Source organism: Podarcis liolepis, assembly GCF_965112155.1.
Source record: "Podarcis liolepis genome assembly, chromosome: 15".
Classification (NCBI taxonomy): Eukaryota; Metazoa; Chordata; class Lepidosauria; order Squamata; family Lacertidae; genus Podarcis; species Podarcis liolepis.
Genome location: NC_139566.1, coordinates 1,562,808 through 1,582,641, shown reverse-complemented (window position 1 = coordinate 1,582,641; position 19,834 = coordinate 1,562,808). Strand labels below are relative to the sequence as shown.

The following is a 19,834-nucleotide window of genomic DNA, read 5'->3' as shown; positions in this document are numbered from 1 at the left end:
GAGCAAGACTTGCACTAATTGTGTTCCAGTCTTCTTCCAGCTGGTTTCATAGTCTGCAGCTCCTCATAATACCAAGGGGGTCCTCAGGCGCCACACTTGTAACCCAAGGACAGTTTTCCATGGTAATAAATCAGACCACATCTGATACTACAGCATTCACATGAGAGAAATTGAATTCTGATGTGCTTGTGCTGGAATTGTTGGTAGGAAATTCCTTACCCTTTTGGTCTGAGATCTTCCCTTCTGGACACGGGAGGCAATCATAGCAGCAAGAAGCCTTCCCTTCTTTCTTGGTTCTCCGATAACCTAAATGGCATTTCTCATTACACAGGGAAACCGGTAGTGTCTGTGCATAAATAAAATGAGATAATAGTATCAGAGATAGAATATGAAATCTATAGTTAAGCATTAGGACAGTGATAAAGGAAAATGCTATTATTCCCTTTCAGAGAGCACTTTCTAGGCATCTGCAGCCAGAGCTAGTTGTACTACCAGGAACTCAATTTATCCTGTAGAATAACTTTATCTTAATCCTCTTGTTAAATATGCCAATGCTCTCAAAGCTGAGCCTATGGCTTTATCACTTTAGAATGCATTCAAGAATTGTTTGATATAATTTCATTCATTTTTTCCCCAATGGTAAGGCAATTTAGAATACAGTCAGCTGTTGCTTGTCATGATTCCCAGCCTGATTCCCACAACAATCTTCTTCATTTTTACATGTTAACCATTTAACTTTGTTTTGAGTGATGACTGTTGCAACTGGGGTTCTTGAATTATTTTCATAACATTGGAAGCCCTCGACCTATAAGGTTTCTCAATATTACTATTGTTTAAAATATTAGTAAAATAATACAGTCAATCATTATTTGGCTTCAGGGACTTTCATATACAATGGTACCTTGGGTTAAGATCTTAATTCGTTCCAGAGGTCCGTTCTTAACTTGAAACTGTTCTTAACCTGAAGCACCACTTTAGCTAATGGGACCTCCTGCTGCCACCGCACCGCGGCTGCGCAATTTCTGTTCTCATCCTGAAGCAAAGTTCTTAACCCGAGGTAATATTTCTGGGTTAGGGGAGTCTGTAACCTGAAGCATCTGTAACCTGAAGCGTATGTAACCCGAAGTACCACTGCATGCACTTCAACATATGACTCCATGCTCCCAGATGTTTTCAGCTCTATATTAATATCCGTGTGCTCCCCATCACAGTTGCAATCACTTCTTTGGTAGGTAATTTCGGTTTGTGAAATGACCTCCAATAAGTGTAATCACAATGGATCTCCCAGCCAAGTCTACATTGGCCCCATTAGGCAGGAGTTTTACCATTGAGAAAATGACTCATAGCCTTTGAAATTGGCCTTACCTGGTTGAACCTACTGGGCCACACAACAGCATCATCATGGATTGTAAGCCCCTCATCTTCTGGAGCCTGAGGGTCCATCATTCCAACTTTGACTCTAAGAAAGGACTCATTTGGAAATGTGACCCAGTTGAAAATATCAAATCCAGCTACTAATGCTCCATTTTGGTCAAAGGATATCTCTTCACCAGCACTATTATTGAATGAGATACTTCTCAGAAAGTGATGCAACTAAATTGGGAATGAGGAGAAACCATGAAGGTAAACAAAAGGATTCCATCTTACATAAGTTTGATTATCTTCCACCTTTGAGAGCTTTGGTCCATTTTATGTTTGAAAGCTAATCCTCTCACTGAATCAGTTGTCTACTGACCAAGAGTACATCAGTCTCACCAGAGTGCTGAAAGGGGTGTTGGAATTGCATGTGGAAATGCAGGCAAACTGCACAATTCAAATCACTGTGGCACTGAGCACAAGTGAGGCCACTTTAGAGTAAACAAAGGCATGGAATGCACAACTATTTTCCATACACTGTGTTTTTTCTAAATCTTACTGGATGGTATTGTTTCCTCTCAATATAAGCCCTAAGGAAGAATATAGCCCCTATACCTAAGTCCTAAACCTTTTAAAATAAAATAAAATAAAAATCTGCATTACTTGGATCACATTACCTGCCATGGTTGTGGTTTCAGATGGTCCCATGCTATTCCATTTGTGATTGTTCTATGGTTGAATTTGAAGCATGACATGGTATGCAAAGCATGCGCCACAGTATATAGAGCGTTGTGGACGCTGTAGCTTTGGGCAGTCATTCTCATTTCAAAAACAGACCCAGGAAGGCTCTCAATGTTCTCCTCCCCAGTGCAGAATTTGCCATTTATCTTGTCTGAAGTAGGATGAGAAAAATAACAACCAAATGCCTCTTCCCAGAAAGCTCTGAGGAAGCCATCTTCTTTTAACAAAATAGGGTTTCTCATCTGAATAAATTTCTGGAATCCTGGAAGATCCTTAGAGTGAACTGCAAAGGACAGAGCCCCATGGAGGAATGTGATGTCCCAACCTCTTTGAAAGGGAAATGATGTGAAATCCATCTGGGCTATCATAATCCAGACTTTTTCCTTGCCTTGCATTGATATATCATCTGTTTCTGCGAGGTTGGGCATCATTCTCATTACCATAATGGTATCAATTTCACCATGAACAAGAACAACACTGGCAGTGCTTCTCATGACAATTCTGATTATTTTAGAACCACCATCTACCATTTTATGGAACTCATCAGAATAGGTTGCTTGGGGGAATCTTTCTACAAAATCAAAGCAGATACCCCTCTGGGAAAACACGGGAAGAACATTTTGTACAAATCTCTCTCCTGTGTCACCATGCCTTGAAAGCACCCCAATCCACATCCAGCTGAAATGCAGTAGAAGATGAAGTATCCCATTATACTGCTGAAGCCCATCTGGGAACACCCAGTGGAAGAAAAGTGTTTGCACATAGCTATTCATAATGGGAGAAGAGCCATACATGAGCTAAAAGAAAAGGAAGCAAAGGGTCAGCTGAAGGAAAGGGAAAGGAAAAGTGATACCCAATTGTCCTACCAAGCACCAGTTCAAGTGGAAACCAGTCAGATGGGTGGCAGATAAATAATAAATAGTTATGATAGAATAAGGTTACCAGACAGTTCCCGGATTTACAAATCAGTCCCCATACAAAATCAATTGAAGTTGAAAAATGTCCCTGGATTCATTGAAAAAAATCTGGTAACCTTATATAGAATGTAGAGATGCAGTACAATTTTGTTTGATCTGCTTTCTGAAGTGCATTGACCTGAACCAATGATTGTGAACCTGTTTTTGGATTGAATTGCAGCTGCACTACTTGGGATTTGCAATGCACATGGAAATATTTCCCTTGTGCAAAAGATTCCGCCAAAAAACAAACTTTAGGAAGGAGTGCACTGAAAAGCCTTGGAAAGTGTGCAATTTAGAATGAAATGTTTTATTCTTTTCAAGAAGTATAGACAAAAGCCATAGATTCCAAATGTAGGCATTATGTGTGGGGGGCCTCTTTAAATGAGCACAAAATGAGACATAAAGAACCAGAAACATTGAAAGGGGGTGGATATTTTTAAATGGGTGGAATTAGGTTGCTCAGTTGATGCACCATTTCAGAGATGTGTTAAGGATGCTCAACGGGGACAAACCAAACGGAGACAAATGAAGGAGAAGGCATAGAGGCTGGGATATGGCTATTATATTTCAAATATTTTTGAAATCATGGTCGGATTGGATAACAGGTTGTGGAATTTAGTGGAGGGACTCATTTTTACAAAATGATTTGGGAAAGATTTGGGAATTTGATTGCATGGTTTATATTAATTTTCAATATTCTGTCCAATTAGAAATTCTTCCTCCTATGTTGTCTACATAGGTGAGCATGAAGAATAAATTGTCATTTCAGGAATTATAGAACTAGGTTAAAAAATATCACCTACTGCAGATACACATGCACACAAACACACAAACTTATATATCCTCTATCGCCTACACACACACACACACACACACACACGGGCTGAAATGCTTTGTCCAATACTAAAAAGATACTATTCTGTTGTGGTTATGATTGTTTTGTTCTTACTTGGGCCATCTTGTACATGGACAGGATTGTGGCCATGTGAATATATAAATCAGAGTTTGGCCCACCAATGACTGCTATTGGAGTGCTTCCAGCATCACATTTATAGTTAGGGATGAGTGTTCCTTGTCCAGAGAGCAGTTCCATGGAGGCTTGGTAGGTCCACCTTGCACTGAAATGGCTGTTATAGATGTGGAAGCCAAGAGTGACATTGGGCAAGAGTTGGGGGTTTTCACTGATCTCCTTTACTGCAAGTGCCAAGGCCAGGATATGCTGGTAGAGTTGTGTCAATGGCCTGGAATGAGAGCTGCGTATGGCATAACAGTGCATCTTTGCAAAGAATATATTGTATCCCCCACAGCCCAGGGAACCGTCTGGCTATATTGACACACAAACCTGGACATTTGGCTTCCCTGAACAGTACTTTTGGTGCTGCTAACTAACCCAATCTATGCATAGATGAATGCACAACATTCCCTCCTGCCCCAAACTGGTTTGGGTAAAACTCAGAAAGTGAAGTGTGCTTTAATTTTGTACATGTAAAAGAAACATACCACATGACTGAATTATCCAATGAATGACTCTGGATACAAATATATAGCATGCATGAGAGAGACTTCATAAAATCAAGTTATATCCTCCCCCCACAATTTTATTGTCTTAACTGCAATCACCAATATGACAGCCATTTGAAACAGAGAAAGCAAATCTACTGAGATGCTGCAATGATATTTGGAAGTTTTATACCTATTTCACACTACAGAATACAACTTAGGATCCAATTTTAAGCAGGAATGTGTTTCTTTGTTCACAGAATGTAAGCAATTGTTTCTGGCAACTGTGCTACTTTTATTATTAATTCCAAGTCTGAGCGATTAATGATTCCTCACATATTTGATAAAAACCAAAGCTGAACTCCAGAAACCCAGAGACTTCCATTTAAAATAACCAGAATGCCATAACAGAGTAAATGTGATGAAGTTGAAATGGCTAATTTCTATGTCTGGAACATATAGGCAAAAATTCCAAAGCGAAGGTTGACACAGCTTGAAGAAGGCATTTTGAGATATCATATCTTCTCCACCCCTTACAAAGTACTAAAAAGGAGAAGATTAGTGGAAATCACCACCACAGTTCATTATCACCATGCAGTAAATGCATAAATATACTCATAACACATGGAATCTTAGAACTGGAAGGGACCCAAGAGTCATCTAGTCCACCCCCCCCCACAATGCAATTCCTTACAAACTATGATCGAAAAGTTCAGGAGAGGGAGGGTTCTTGAAGGTCAATATACTCGAAGCTATATAGATTTGCGACATAATGCCAGCAATGATGACGTCTCCAGACTGATAATATTGGTGAAGAATTGGAAGTGGGTCCCTGATAGGACACTGAGGAATAGGAGGCTTGCACACATAGGAGGCAGCAACACTGATATTAATACTGGATATAGCACCATCTGGAATGTACGGTTTTACGAAACAATTAACCTCTTTGCACATTATCAACAGAGCATTCCTGATTAGGAAATTCTCACTGGAACATCCATGCAAATTTGGTCTGTTCAGTGCAAAGAAATCAGTGATCAGGCTGAGAGTGCCTTGTGTCTAGCAGCGCTGAATGGCACAGGGGCTATTCATTGCATCTTCTAGCCTTGGTTCCCAGTTTGTATGTGGCTGCTGTATGATTCCCCTGGGATGGAGAGAAGAAGCCGAAGTGACTATGATTAACTTGATAATCAGAGGAGAGATAATTACCAGTTTTGAGTTGTAGGTTTTCTATCAGATCGCATCAGAAAATCACATTTCCCTTATCGTAGTCAAAGCATCACCTAGAGGTGCAAAATTTCGAACAAGGCATATCTATCCCTGTGGAGGCAAAAAGGCATGGGCAATAACGTTAATGCAAAAGCATTCTAAAGACATGAAAGCTCTGATGGGTGAACAGGACACATTTGATGCTATGGATCTGTTGTAACTCTTCATGTCTCACTGGAACGGCAAGAAATGCCAGATCTTTGCAGTGTAAGGAGTAATTGATCAGACTGAGAGAACACCAAGGGTCAGGCCAAGCTTGAATATAACAGGGGATATTAACAGCTTCATTGAGTCTTTGTTCATCGTTGGCATGTGGCTACTTGAATTTTCCTGGGATTTGGAGAAGAATCAGTTATTTCTATGAACTGGATGATAATAGTAGGAGAAATAATTTCCCTCAGTAACATTGCACACAAAAATATGTTTAGTACATCACTGACATTGCCCCCACACTCAAAAGAAGACTTGGAGATATAAGTGGAGTAAAATGTTTATTTGTTAAAATATAAAAAGTCAGAGGAACAGTGAATAAAACTCAAAACAATTTGCTCATCAAAGTATGGGTGAAATCTTTACTAAATCTAGTAGGGACACCTCCCTCCATCCCTCTGGGCTTGTCACACAGCCTCAAGCTGTGGCTCACCAACTAAGGATGGGGAGGACATGATTCCCTCCTTGGGACGTGAGACTCGGTTATGAATTGGCACTATTAGGAGGCGCCATTGAGCAGTGCACATGCAAGACCCCCATAGTTGATTTTGTGGGGAGCGATAACACAACTCCTTGCCAAAGGCGCTAAGGACCCCAGATACACACTATGACATGCACACATCTCAGCTAGGGAACCAAACTGATTCAGAGAGGAATGACACAGGAGTCCAGCTTTGAACTTTTATGAAGCCTCCTGAGACTGTTTCCACTGAAATTGTTCTGCAAGGTTGCAGGGATTTAGAGGATTGAGGTTGAATCCTGACAAGACAGAAGTACTGTTTTGCAGTGACAGGGGGTGGGCGGCTGTGGGGAACTCCCTGGTCCTGAATGGGGTAACTGTGCCCCTGAAGGACCAGGTGCACAGCCATTTGGGACTCATTTGGGAGTTGGGAGTCATTTGGGACTCACAACTGTCCATGGAGGCACAGGTCAATTCTGCATCCAGGGCAGCTGTCTACCAGCTCCATCTGGTACGCAGAGTGAGACCTTACCTGCCTGCCCGCAGACTGTTTCGCTTGTGGTGAATGTTCTAGCTACCTCCTGCTTGGACAACTGCAATGCACTCTATGCTACCTTTGAAGGTGACCTGGAAACTGCAAGTAATCCAGAATGTGGCGGCCAGACTGGGAGTGGCTGCCGAGACCACATAACACTGGTCCTGAAAGACCTACATTGGCTCCCAGTACGTTTCTGAGCACAATTCAAAGTGTTGGTGCTGACCTTTAGAGCCCTAAATGGCTTCGGCCCAGCAGACCTGAAGGGGCATCTCCACCCCCATCATTCAGCCCACATACAGCGAGAAGTGAGGTTGCAGGGAACCAGGCAGAGGGCCTTCTCGGTAGTAGGGCCTGCCCTGTGGAAGCCCTCCCATCAGATATCAAGGGAATAAACAACTATCCGAGTATCAGAAGACATCTGAAGGCAGCCCTGTTTAGGGTAGTTTTTAATGTTTGAAGTTTTATTCTGTTTTTAAGGTTCTGTTGAAAGCCACCCAGAGTAGCTGGGAAAACCCCAGAGGTTCTTTGTGAGAAAGGCAGGGTATAAATAATAAACTGTTGTGTTGTGTTGTTGTTGTTGTTGTTGTTGTTGTTGTTGTTGTTATATTTAACTCAATCAGAGGTCAGAATTGAGGTTTCCTGTGATGCCCTTCATTCTTAACCCAAGTTTGGATGAACATCTGTCAGGGATCCTTTGGCTGTGATTACTACATTAGACCCTGTCCAACTCTTCAATTGTATGAGTCTATATTCATTAAAGTTCCCCAATGTTCAACATTATCCCCATTCCACGAATAGAAAGGATCCAGAAGGGAGTGTCTCAATCCTAATGTCACACTATTGAGTAACACGTGATTTAATCTCAAAGATTTATTTAAACGTGCCATATAGAATTGAACAGACAGACTTGTTAATTATTTTAATTCTTTCTTATGTTGAGCTGCTCTTTGCTATTCAGATCAGGTCTCATTAAAATGACATAGCATTTTGGGGAAAAGATGCAGCTCAGTAGTCCAAAACTGGAGGACAAAATGGAGAAGATCTCCACGGCCACCATGTACTTCCCCTTGGTACTCAGATACGTGGGAACAAAGGACAGCCATACCGTGCAAAAGATCAACATGCTGAAGGTGATGAACTTGGCTTCATTGAAGCTGTCGGGCAACTTTCTAGCTAAGAAGGCCAGCATGAAGCTGACAACGGCCAGGAGACACAGGAAGCCCAACACACAGTAAAGCATGACAGTCGACCCTTCATTGCATTCAAGCACAATTTCTTTTGGCATTGAGTGTTTGTCAAAGTCTGGGAATGGGGGAGTGGTTGCCAGCCACACACTACAGATTGTGGCTTGAATCAGGGAGCAGGACAGGACTATGGAGATGGCTAATTGTTTCCCCACCCATTTCCTTATCCTGGACCCTGGCTTCGTGGCCATGAAAGCTAGCACCACAATGGTGGTTTTGGCCAATACGCAAGAAACTGCCACAGAGAAGATTATGCTAAAAAGTATTTGTCGAAGGAGGCAGGTCACAACCTCCGGTTGTCCAATGAACAGCAAAGCAGAAAGGAAGCAGAGCAGGAGGGCGAGGAGGAGAGTGTAGGTGAGGCCCCTGTTGTTGGCTCTGACTATGGGTGTGTCCTTGTTCTTCATAAAGATTCCAAGCACAAGAGCTGTGATGCAAGAAAAGGAGAGAGCAACAGCGTCCAAGCTGATCCCCAGAGGTTCTTTGTGAGAAAGGAAGCTGATGGTTTTTGGAAGACATGTATCCCGACCAATGTTTGGATATTGATCTCCTGGGCATTGAATACAGTCATCCATATCTGGAATCAGAATACAAAGAACATAGCAAGCATAAATGAGAATCTCAGCCCATGCACCATGCATCAATTCATTTATTTCTTCCTTTGCAACAGTGTTAGTAGAACAAAAATACCAAAGTTAATCTTGCAGTAGGAATGGTACAGTATTGTCAGGGAACTGACATCGGAGCTAGAGGTGGAGGGGAGGCTCCCAAATGATGCTGGAGAGGGACCCAGCAGGGAGAGAGGCAGCTCAGCTGGGGAAGGAAATCAGCGCAACACCAGGGATAAAGGGGGGCAGATGGGGGAATCGGCGAGAGGGCTCCAGGACTCTTTGCCGGACACCAGCGGGGAGAGCACGGGTCCTCCGCTACCCACACACGCCCTGCGCAGAAGACTTCCGCGCAGGGAGAGTAGGAGGAGACTTGGCGTCAAACAGCTTTTATGCTGGAAAAGGTTTAAGAAATGCCCACTGACGGATTCTGCTAGCGACTGAGGCAGCCACGAAGTGAAGGGCTGTCCAGACAGAAAAGGTTTAACAAGGCAACATAGCCAGGCGTGGCGGCAACTTACGCACGAGCAATCCCATACACATTACAAGTATATATCCCTGTTCCCAGATACAGGGGTATGTTCAGGCCATGTGTTTTAAAGGGATGATGAAATATTTTTAAAAATGCATTTTTAGAAGCTTTGAAAGTGTTTTAGATATTCATACACCTCAGAATTCATACTTTCTATATCACATTTATGTGCATATGCAGTTTTAAAAATATTTATATGTTTATTAAAAGTTTTCAGAGGGAGAATACACTTGTACCTCAGAAGTCAAACAGAATCCGTTCCAGAAGTCCGTTTGACTTCTGAAACGTTTGAAAACCAAAGTGTGGCTTCTGATTGGCTGCAGGAAGCCATTGAAGCCCCATGGAACTACTGAGAGTTGCGATTGAAATGATCTGGAAGGCACCAGGTTAGTGACATCTGGCATTGTCATTAATAATAACAATAATAATAATAGTAATACAAACAAAAAATCCCCCCTCCCACAGATCATTTAAAAAGGCATTGATGTCATAGAATCATAGAATCCTAGAGTTGGAAGAGACCCCAAGGGCCATCGAGTCCAACCCCCTGCCAGGCAGGAAACACCATCAGAGCACTCCTGACATATGGTTGTCAAGCCTCTGCTTAAAGACCTCCAAAGGAGGAGACTCCACCACACTCCTTGGCAGCAAATTCCACTCTCAAACAGCTCTTACTGTCAGGAAGTTCTTCCTAATGTTTAGGTGGAATCTTCTTTCTTGTAGTTTGGATCCATTGCTCCGTGTCCGCTTCTCTGGAGCAGCAGAAAACAACCTTTCTCCCTCCTCTATGTTGTTCCGCCTGGCCTTTGGCTTGGAATCAACTTGATCCCCTTCCCCTCTTTCCTTTTTCCTTTCTTTTTCTGTGATGGAACTCCTACTTGGGGACTTCCCCGGCTTTTTTCTGGCCCACGTAGGACCAGTCTGGATAGTTGGCCTTGGTGAAGACTTGACGTTTTCATCCCCAAAAAGTTTTTGATTGGAGTTTCTACTGAAATGAGGCTGCATTTTAATGTTGTATTTTAATCTTCTTTTTAAGTTGTAATTTAATCAATTGTTTTTATACCTGGTGTTAGCCGCCCTGAGCCCGGTCTTGACTGGGGAGGGCGGGGTATAAATAAATTTATTATTATTATTATTATTATTATTATTATTATTATTATTATTATTATTTGTAGGGATGATCGCTGGGTCCGGAGTGCACTCCCCACCCGCAGGCAGCCTCAGCCTGCCTGCACGTGTGACCTTGGGGTGCGGGGCACACTCCCCCTCACAGATAAGGCCACAGCTGTCTGAACATCATGCCCTCTGTCATGGTTGTCAGCCCAAAGCCTGATTGAAGAATAGAACAACCACCACAGTCAAAGCAATGTGAATTCAATGTGTAAATTTAAAATTCCTGGAGTGAGTCGGTAGGTTGATGCAATGAAGAAGAGCTTCATGTTGGGGGCTGGCACAGGCTTGTTTAAATCCCCTGGGTGCAGACCTGGTTGTTCCCTCAAGCCCACCACCCCTGGAGACCCCAGCCCTCTGCACCAGCCAACCACTGGCCAATTTGGCAGGCTGACGTGGAGCAGGATTTCAAGGCAGGAGCGTGAGCCGAAGCAAGGATCGGACCCCGACACATAGCCCAGTATCATTGGCGAGGGGGGGCTCTGGCTGTCCCGCAAATCCACCGCATCCCTAATAGGGGGTAAGCAGGCTTGTCCTCAAAGAAGTTAAGCACTTCTTGAAGCAGAAACAAAATATGCAGATTTTGAAACCCGGAGTTGCAAATCTCCTTGAACCATCCCCCAAGGGGGCGATGATGTGCTATGTTGTCTTGTACAGGGGAAAAGGTGGATGTTAAATAATGTTGACTTTTATAAACTGATGTGGATAAGCAAGGTCATAGCGGTTCAATCTGATGAGCTACTGATTAGATCAATTATCTATATGAGATTTCTGACCTTTCTGGTTTGAGATCTTCCCTTCTGGACATGGAAAGCAATCATAGCAGCAAAATGGCTTTCCTTCTTTCTTGGTCCTACTATAACCTGGATGGCAGTGGTCATTACACATGGAAAGCGGCTGTGACTGTGCATAAAAGAAATAAGAATGTGCTTACTTGAGATCTTATATATTGGAAACTTTATCTCAGTCTTCTCTATCAATTTAAGAAATGGCTTCACAGTGGGTTTGTGTAATAACATCAGTTCCAGAGGGCATGTCTGGCCCATTGAGAGATGTGACAGGAAAGGTCAGGGAATGGATTTGACCCAATGAATTAAAAGCCACATTCACCCTCTGAAATACCCTCATATTAGATTGAGATTTATACCAGCATAGGAACTCATCTAAATCTCTACCGTGAAAGAGGGGAACATTTAAAGGATAGAGGATTGCAAAAGTGCTCTTCGGCCACACCAGTGAGAGTCCAGGATGGCTTTAGATGGGTGGTTGAATCGTCATCAGATTTTCTCTACTACCAGCAACCTTTGACTAGAACAATTTAAAAGGCCAAAGGACATTGCATAGTAATGAAGTTCCAGCATTATGCAAGGTGAATGTTTTGGTTCAAAAGCATGATTTCACTGGGGACAGTGAACTACAACCATTTGAGTATCTAGATAACTCACTTCTTGACTATTGGGGAAATTAATCAATACAGCCTGAAATATGCAAGGACTGCACCTGGTTAAATTGTTTGGGCCAGATGATGAGATCCTCATGAATGGTGAAGACGTTGTCCAGGGAGGTCACTGCATCTTTCTTATCTTGGAGAGTCGGAGGGTCTATCTTTCCAACTTTAACCCTGAAGAAGGTCTGGTTTGGGAATGTGACCCAGTTTATAATGTCAAAGCCAGCAGCCAATTCCCCATTTTGATCAAAGGAGACCATTTCCCCCACACTGTTGTTAAATGAAATACTTCTGAGAATACGGTGGAGCTAAATTATGAGGAAGAGAAATCGTAAGTGTGTAAAGGTGCAAAAGATGAAACTATGAAATATGGTGATAAAAATTTTTACTTGGAGTGTTCAGATTGTGTTCCCTTAAAAGTCTTTATACAGGCCAATGGCATCAACAGTAACAATAAATCACCTAAAATTTCAGATGAGCTCCATTTTTACCCAACAATGCCTCTGGGGTGATACTATATGATAATAAATTATTCTTCTAAATAAGTTATTTCTGAGGAAATTGTGACTACCAGGCTGCTCATGGAAATAGACACAACTCTTGGAGAGATGGTCGAATTACATTTTAAAGCAAAGGGGTGGGAAACTGAAAGAACGCTCCTCTCTTGTTCTGGTAACTACTTCCTAAAAAATACACATAAATTCAATGTGTGTTTTAAAATAGTTCCATTACAAAGTTTTATCATCACTAGTTATAGTCAAACCACTGTTCAGCTTTTTATAACTTGCAATGGGCAGGGCTTGTTGTTGTTTTTTAGAAGAAAGTCATTTCTTCAACCACCATTTAGACGTCAATATTCTATCCTTAATAATGATGCAAGTTTCTGAACCATCTAAGGGTTGCTGTTGCACGAAATATGTGGTGGTGTCTTCCATCTGATCAGGCCATTACCTGCCACTGTTGTGCCTTCAGAATCGTCCACCTTCCACTACGTGACTTTCCTTTGTATTTGATTTGTGATAAATAGCTGGCATGCAAACTATGTGCTATTGCATAGACTGCATTGTAGACACTGTAACTATGAGCAGTCATGCCCATTTCAAACACAGAAACAGGAAGCATCTGTAGCCTCTCATTCCCAGAACACCTTTTCCTGTCCATCTTGTGTGCCGCAGAACTGGGAAATGAACATTCAAATGATTCTTCCCAGAACTCCCTGATGAAGCCATCTTCTTCTACTGAAGCAGGGTTTCTGTTCTGAAGAAATGTGTGGAAAAGCAGCACCTCCTTTGAATGAACTGAAAGGGACAAAGCACCATGGAGAAAATGTATGTCCCAATCTCTTTGGAAGGGGAATGATGTGAAATCCATCTGGGCTGTCATAACCCAAATTTTAGCCATTGTCCTCCACGGCATATTCTCCATTTCTGCAATCTGAGGCATTGCTCTAAAAACCATCATGGTCTGAATTTCTCCATGCACAAGCACAGCATGGGCAGTACTTGACATAGCAACACTGACTGTCTTAAAGCCTTCTCCTACCATGTCTCCAAAGCCACTGGAAGAAGTTAGTTTGGGGAATTTTTCTATGAAGTCGAAGCAGATGCCACCCTGGGAAAGCAGAGGAAGTATGTTCTCTATAAAGCTCTCTGTGTTGTCGTCATCCTGGGAAACAACTCCAATCCACGTCCATGAGAAATGCAGAAGTAAGTGAAGAATTCCCTTGTACTGAAAGGCACCATTTGGGAACATCCGGTGGAAGAAGACAGCCTGAGTTTCATTATTCATGACTGGAGAAGAGCCATATATGAGCTAGTTTTGAAAAGGTAAGAGAAGAGAAACATTTGCTGCTTTGTGAGTATAGAGACATGACAAATTGTGCTTTCCCCCTCAAATTATTTTATCCTTGAATATCAAAACAAATCTAGTACTAAATGTCTATAAAGAAAGATTGATATGGATGTAATGAATCAGGTATATAATCTTAGAAAATATTTTTGACCTGTGGTCCTGCTCACCCCATTCCTCACCTAATATCACTCTGCTCACTACAGGGCCATATAAGGTAGGGAAAACTTTCACATTCAAAATATCTAATGGGTAAAACATCTTTGGTACTGAAATCATGCTATATTTAAATAGCCTGGGAAAATTTAGCTAACGGACCATCAAAGAAGAACAAGGAGTAGGAAACTACCTTAGGTCACTGAGCCATGAGGCCTTTTCCTGTTTTCCCCCAATTGGTACAAAAATGAATAAGATGATAGATGTTTAGATAGATAGATAGATAGATAGATAGATAGATAGATAGATAGATGATTGATAGATAGACCACAAGGTGTTTTTTTCATTTCAGTAATATTCTGAATGTGTCTATTTCAGTCACAGCTTTTCCAGTCTGCAAGATGCATCAAGATGGAGGTGAATGAAGTTCAAATGACTTGTTCAACTTAGAGGTGCTTCACACACACATCTTACTTGTGGCATCTTGTACATGCACAGGATAGTTGCCATGTGAAGACAGACATTAGAGTTTGGTCCCCCGATGACTGCTACTGGAGTATTCTCAACATCGCACTTGTAGTTAGGGATGAACTTGGCCCGTCTAGAGAGAAGTTCTATGGAGGCTTGATAGGTCCAGCTGGCACTGAAATGACTGTTATAGATGTGGAATCCAAGAGTGACATTGCGCAAGATTTGGGGGTTGGCATTGATCTCCTTCACAGCAAATGCCAAGGCCAGGATGTGCTGGTAGTTCTGAGTCAGGACCCTTTATCAAGTGTCATATGGTGAGAGTCATGTGTTACATTTTACACCATCGGCTTCAGTTCATCATGTTCACAACATTTCAGTTCAGTGAATAAATTAGTTGCACATATATTGCACATAAATAGTTTTTAAGGCCAAGGTCAAAAGTAGTGTAAACAGGAGCTGGTTGTAAAACAAGGACCTTGAACTTCAAACATCATCTCATTTACAAACATACATTCATTGTGTTGCAAACAGAAGCAGCAGCAACAATAGAAATTTGCAGCACAACTATACAGGCCAATGGGAATGAAGAAGACATTATCTGATACTCTGACCTGTCTTTCCATGGCTGCATTAGTGCCTACTCCGTAAGACATATCCAGGCATGCCACTTCATTCAACATGTGCAAGCTACACTCCCTAATTGTATTCCCTTGGCCTCCTGAAACTCAGCTTCAAGCCTCTGAAACAGTTAATCCTGGACAAATATTTTCATTCACTATTCTCACATTAGATTTACTGCCTGTAATGTTGATGAACAAACCCTGAAAGTCATTTTGCCGTACCTCTCTCAGAAAGTAGGGAATAAAACACTAAACTAATGCAAAAATATATCATTGAAACTCAAGACATTACATATAGTATCCCTCTGTATATCAGTTCCAAGAAATGTTCCACATATTTAGCATCAAAATGGAGAGATAGTGATCATCTCTATGAAGCACAATTGAAAGAAATATGCTGTCCAGACTACTATGTAACAAGAAAATGATTAATATGTAGTTTTCTCATCCTCACACGACAAAGAGAGATTGAGATTTCAGATATCCACAAAAATAATCCCCCAAACTAACTGGCTGACCCTAAAGACAATCAATAAAGCAACAGTTTCCTCCCAAATCCCATACAACAGAGCAGCATGTCTAGGAAAAGTATCATTAAAACAATATGATATGGCTTTAAAGCAACATACATGTGGTCATCAGAAATTTCCAGAGCCGGATGTTGTCCAAAGGATATGGTGCTTGAAGATATGTAGATCTGGGAAATAATGCCAGCGATGATGAGGTCTCCCGACTGATAATATTTGTGAATTATAGGAACAGGTTCATTGATAGAACATTGAGGGAGAGGAGCAAGCATGCATATCCCCTGGGACAGCAGTAGGAACACCACCACCCCAAATAATAACATCTTGCAGAGAGTTTAATGGTAGACATCAAGTCATCTGCTCTGTGATTCTTATTCAGCGGAATTTGAATGATCACTCACCCAGCTGATTCAAGGGCAAACAATACAGAATAAAGAATAGGTGGTCATTCAGAGCTATGTCTATAGGCCCAGCTCTGAGTGACTCTTAGATATTAATAACATCCCTTAGTCTTTGATTGTTATTTTGCATGGGACCAGTAGACCGCCCCAAGGATAGGGGGAAGAAGTACAAATAATGGTGATTAATTTGATAATTGCAGGCCTGTTAAGAACTTAATCTGATTCATTGTTTCTCTGCAATATTGCAAAAGAAAATATGTTTTTCACATCTCAGCTGAACTCTTCTCTGGACAATCCTCAGTGGAAGGAAGTTTTAACTTGTTATAGTTACAAATGTGTTCACAACTGAGGTCTTAAAATGAAAAACAGCACAGGCATGTAACTGGTTTGAACTATATTTAATCACTGAGGTGGAGTCAACTTTTGCAGAAGTTCCAAATGGACCCTCATTTTGAAAACTTGAATGTTTTAGAATTCAAATGAAAAACCACATTTGGTCCTTCTTTGTGGTGTCACTGCACCTGGGGGGAGACAGCCAATAGGGCTTCTTGTGCCACCATGCCCACTGATAAGATGTCTGGCACATGGGCTCTGTCTGGATGAAGTGGGCAAGGCCTGGAAACAGACCAAAGGGGGGAATCTTCCTCTATGGCCCACCCGGCAGATGTATTTCACTTTTAAAATTAATTACCTGCCTTTCACCATGACATTACAGCAAGTTGCAACATATAGAAAATAAAATTTTAAAATAGATACAAAAGAGTAGAATTTCAACATCTCCAGTTTGTCCTTCTGTCTCCAGCTGATCCAGCCTTTCACGGATAACACATGCTTTGAATATGAACAGGGAAATGCTTCCCTTAAAAAAACCCTGGAGATGTTAGGACTATATTTCATAGTAATCATGTTTGGTGCTCCTTGTTGTGGTCTTCACTGCAAAAGAGAGAGAACCCTGAAGATACTGCGAGTCATTAGGAGAAATCGAGAAGTCAAAGCTGATTTCATGGAAAGCTGTTGTGATCCAGACTTTTGCCCCTATTTCCTTCTCACACACACTGCGTATTGAGCAGGATACAATGATTTCCATTACATTGGTTACATAGCAAACAAATATCCCGACATGTCTCCAGAGGAGGAAAGGTTCACTTGGGCTGATTGGGTTTTAAAAATGATTCAAATTACTTTCTTTCAATGTTTTGGATAAGGCAATGCAAATCCCTCTGCTGTGGGTCAGGCCTTAAGCAACTCAGGACTGTGACACATGTCTCAAACTTCACTGTACACTGTTTCACTTGTACACTGACATCAGCAGAAGTCACGTAAATCTTTTTCCAAAGTACAAAACTTAAACAGACTGGCAAATACTCAGCTTTTCTCCACACAAGCTATTATAGCAACAATTATGGATTATTTTTTTCTGGAAGTGCAATAAGTATTCAGTTGCTTCTGTTGATTAAAAAAATAAGGTTTTGATCCAGACAGTTTTAGTGGTTTAGCCTATTTCACTCGAAGATAAGTACTATTATGAGTCTAAATCCAGCCTAGTATCTCACAAATATTTTCTTTTGTCTGGATATTGAGAAGTCAATTAAACATAAATATTGTACATCAGTGAGACTATTCTATGTTTCATTTCTTTCAAACAGTCTATTCTAAATATAACTAAGTCTAGATCCAAACCGCAGTTCACATTGCATTTTATCTTAACTAAATAAATAATAAAGAATGCAACAGTAACATAGGTCTCAGTCGAATAAATTACAGCACAATTTAGCTCATGTGTATTATTTTTCTTTATTAGATTCCTAGACTACCCTTCATCCGAAGATCACAGGGCAGTTTACAGTATAAAAACATAAAAATACATACCATAATAACAAAACCAATACACTCCCCCACAGTACAAAAGGCCACAGGAATAATTAGTTATTTCTCTTTTTCCCTGGCTTAATTCCTGTCACTTACACATTGCTAATTTAAAGTGGACCAGGGCCAAATAATTGAGAATATTTCATTGTTTTGTTCTTCTTAGCTGTTCCTTGTTGTTCAGGTCAGGTCAGAATGATATAGAGCTTTGGAGAAAAGATACAAACCAGTAACCCAGCACTGGAGGCCAAGATGGAGAAAATCTCCACGGCAACCATATATTTCCCCCTTGTGCTGAGATAGGTTGGGACAAAGGTCAACCAAACACTGCAAAAGACCAACATACTGAAGGTGATAAACTTGGCCTCATTAAAACTACCAGGCAACTTACGGGCTAGGAAAGCAACACAGAAGCTGACAGTGGCAAGCAAACCCATGAAGCCCAAGACGCAGTAAAACAAGGCGACTGAGCCCTCATTGCATTCTAGTATAATTTCTTTAACAACTGAGTGCATGTTGAAATCTGGGAATGGGGTAGAGGTTGAGAGCCACACCGTACAAATAGTGGTTTGAATCAGAGAGGAGCCAAGAACAATGGAAACCGCCAGTCTCTTCCCCAACCATTTCCTCATTTGGGATCCAGGCATGGTGGCCATGAAAGCTAGAACTACAATGGTGGTTTTGGCCAGAACACAAGACACAGCTGCCGTGAAGATAATGCCAAAAGCAGTCTGTCGAAGGAGACATGTCAGCGCTTTTGGTTGGCCAATGAACAGCAAAGCACAAAGGAAGGCAAGAAGGAGGAACATGAGGAGTGTGTAGGTGAGATTCCGGTTGTTGGCTTTGACAATGGGAGTGCCCTGGTGCTTAACTAAGATGCCAAGCACTAAAGCTGTAATGAATGAAAAGGAAAGAGCCAATATTGCCAGAGTCATCCCCAAAGCTTCTTCGTAAGACAGGAAACTAATGACTTTTGGAATGCATGAATCCTGGGCATTATTTGGATACTGATCCTTTGGACATTGCAAACAGTCATCCATGTCTGGAAAAGAAAACATAAGGTTTGAAATATGGAAGCCCTGTTACCAGCGGAATAATCAAGAATAAAGGAATAATAATAATCACTAGTTGGGGTAGCCAATATTAATTTTACAAAACCTAGAAAGATGTGTTCTTGGTAGATGTATGACAAACATATCTCTGTCTTTCTTATGTAATTTTATATTCAGGATACTGTACTCAGAGATAGTAGGTATGGAACCTAGTTGTGGATTCCACTCAGAAGTGGATACTATCCCTAGAAATTTCATCCAGTTCTGTAAAAGAAAGGGGGGAGAGCATTCCATAGATGGGGAGCCACTACAGATGTTACCACCCTCCAGACCTCTCGAGGAGGCGGCACATGAAGGAGGGCCTCGGAAGATGATCTCAGGGTCCAGGTAGGTTCATATGGGAAGAGGCGGTCCTTGAGGTACTGCGGTCCTGAGCAGTTTAAGGCTTCAGAGGTCAAAACCAGCACTTTGAATTGGGCCCGGAAACTCATAGGTTGGACCAGGACTGGTGTAATATGTTCAAACCGTCTTGTTCCCTTGAGCAACTTGGCTGCTGAATTCTGCACTAGCTGAAGTTTCTGAAACATCTTCAGAGGCAGCCCTAAGTATAACACATTGCAGTAATCTAACCTAGAGGTTACCAGAGCATAGACAACAGTAGTTAGGCTATCCCTGTCCAGATAGGGGCATAGCTGGGCCACAAGACGAAGCTGGGTCACTTTGCACTACCCATGCAAAGTAAAATTAAATAACACAGCATGTGCAAAGAGATAGTTAAACATCTTGAGATTAAGTCATATGTGAAAGTTTTCCATTATACTACTTACCCTTCTGGTTTGAGATCTTCCCTTCTGGACAG

At 41.6% G+C, this 19,834-nt stretch overlaps 1 protein-coding gene across 1 annotated transcript; it reads right to left on the bottom strand.

Moving 5' to 3' along the window:
- Positions 1-7,952: 7,952 nt before the first annotated feature.
- LOC310693834 (vomeronasal type-2 receptor 26-like) lies at positions 7,953-15,928 on the bottom strand (the record flags this gene model as incomplete). The annotated part of the gene is made up of 6 exons (XM_083476218.1): positions 7,953-8,854; positions 11,364-11,490; positions 12,088-12,342; positions 12,986-13,846; positions 14,513-14,804; positions 15,759-15,928. 6 exons carry the CDS (start codon positions 15,926-15,928, stop codon positions 7,953-7,955), a joined length of 2,607 nt encoding a protein of 868 aa, XP_083332344.1.
- Between the last annotated feature and the right edge of the window lie 3,906 nt (positions 15,929-19,834).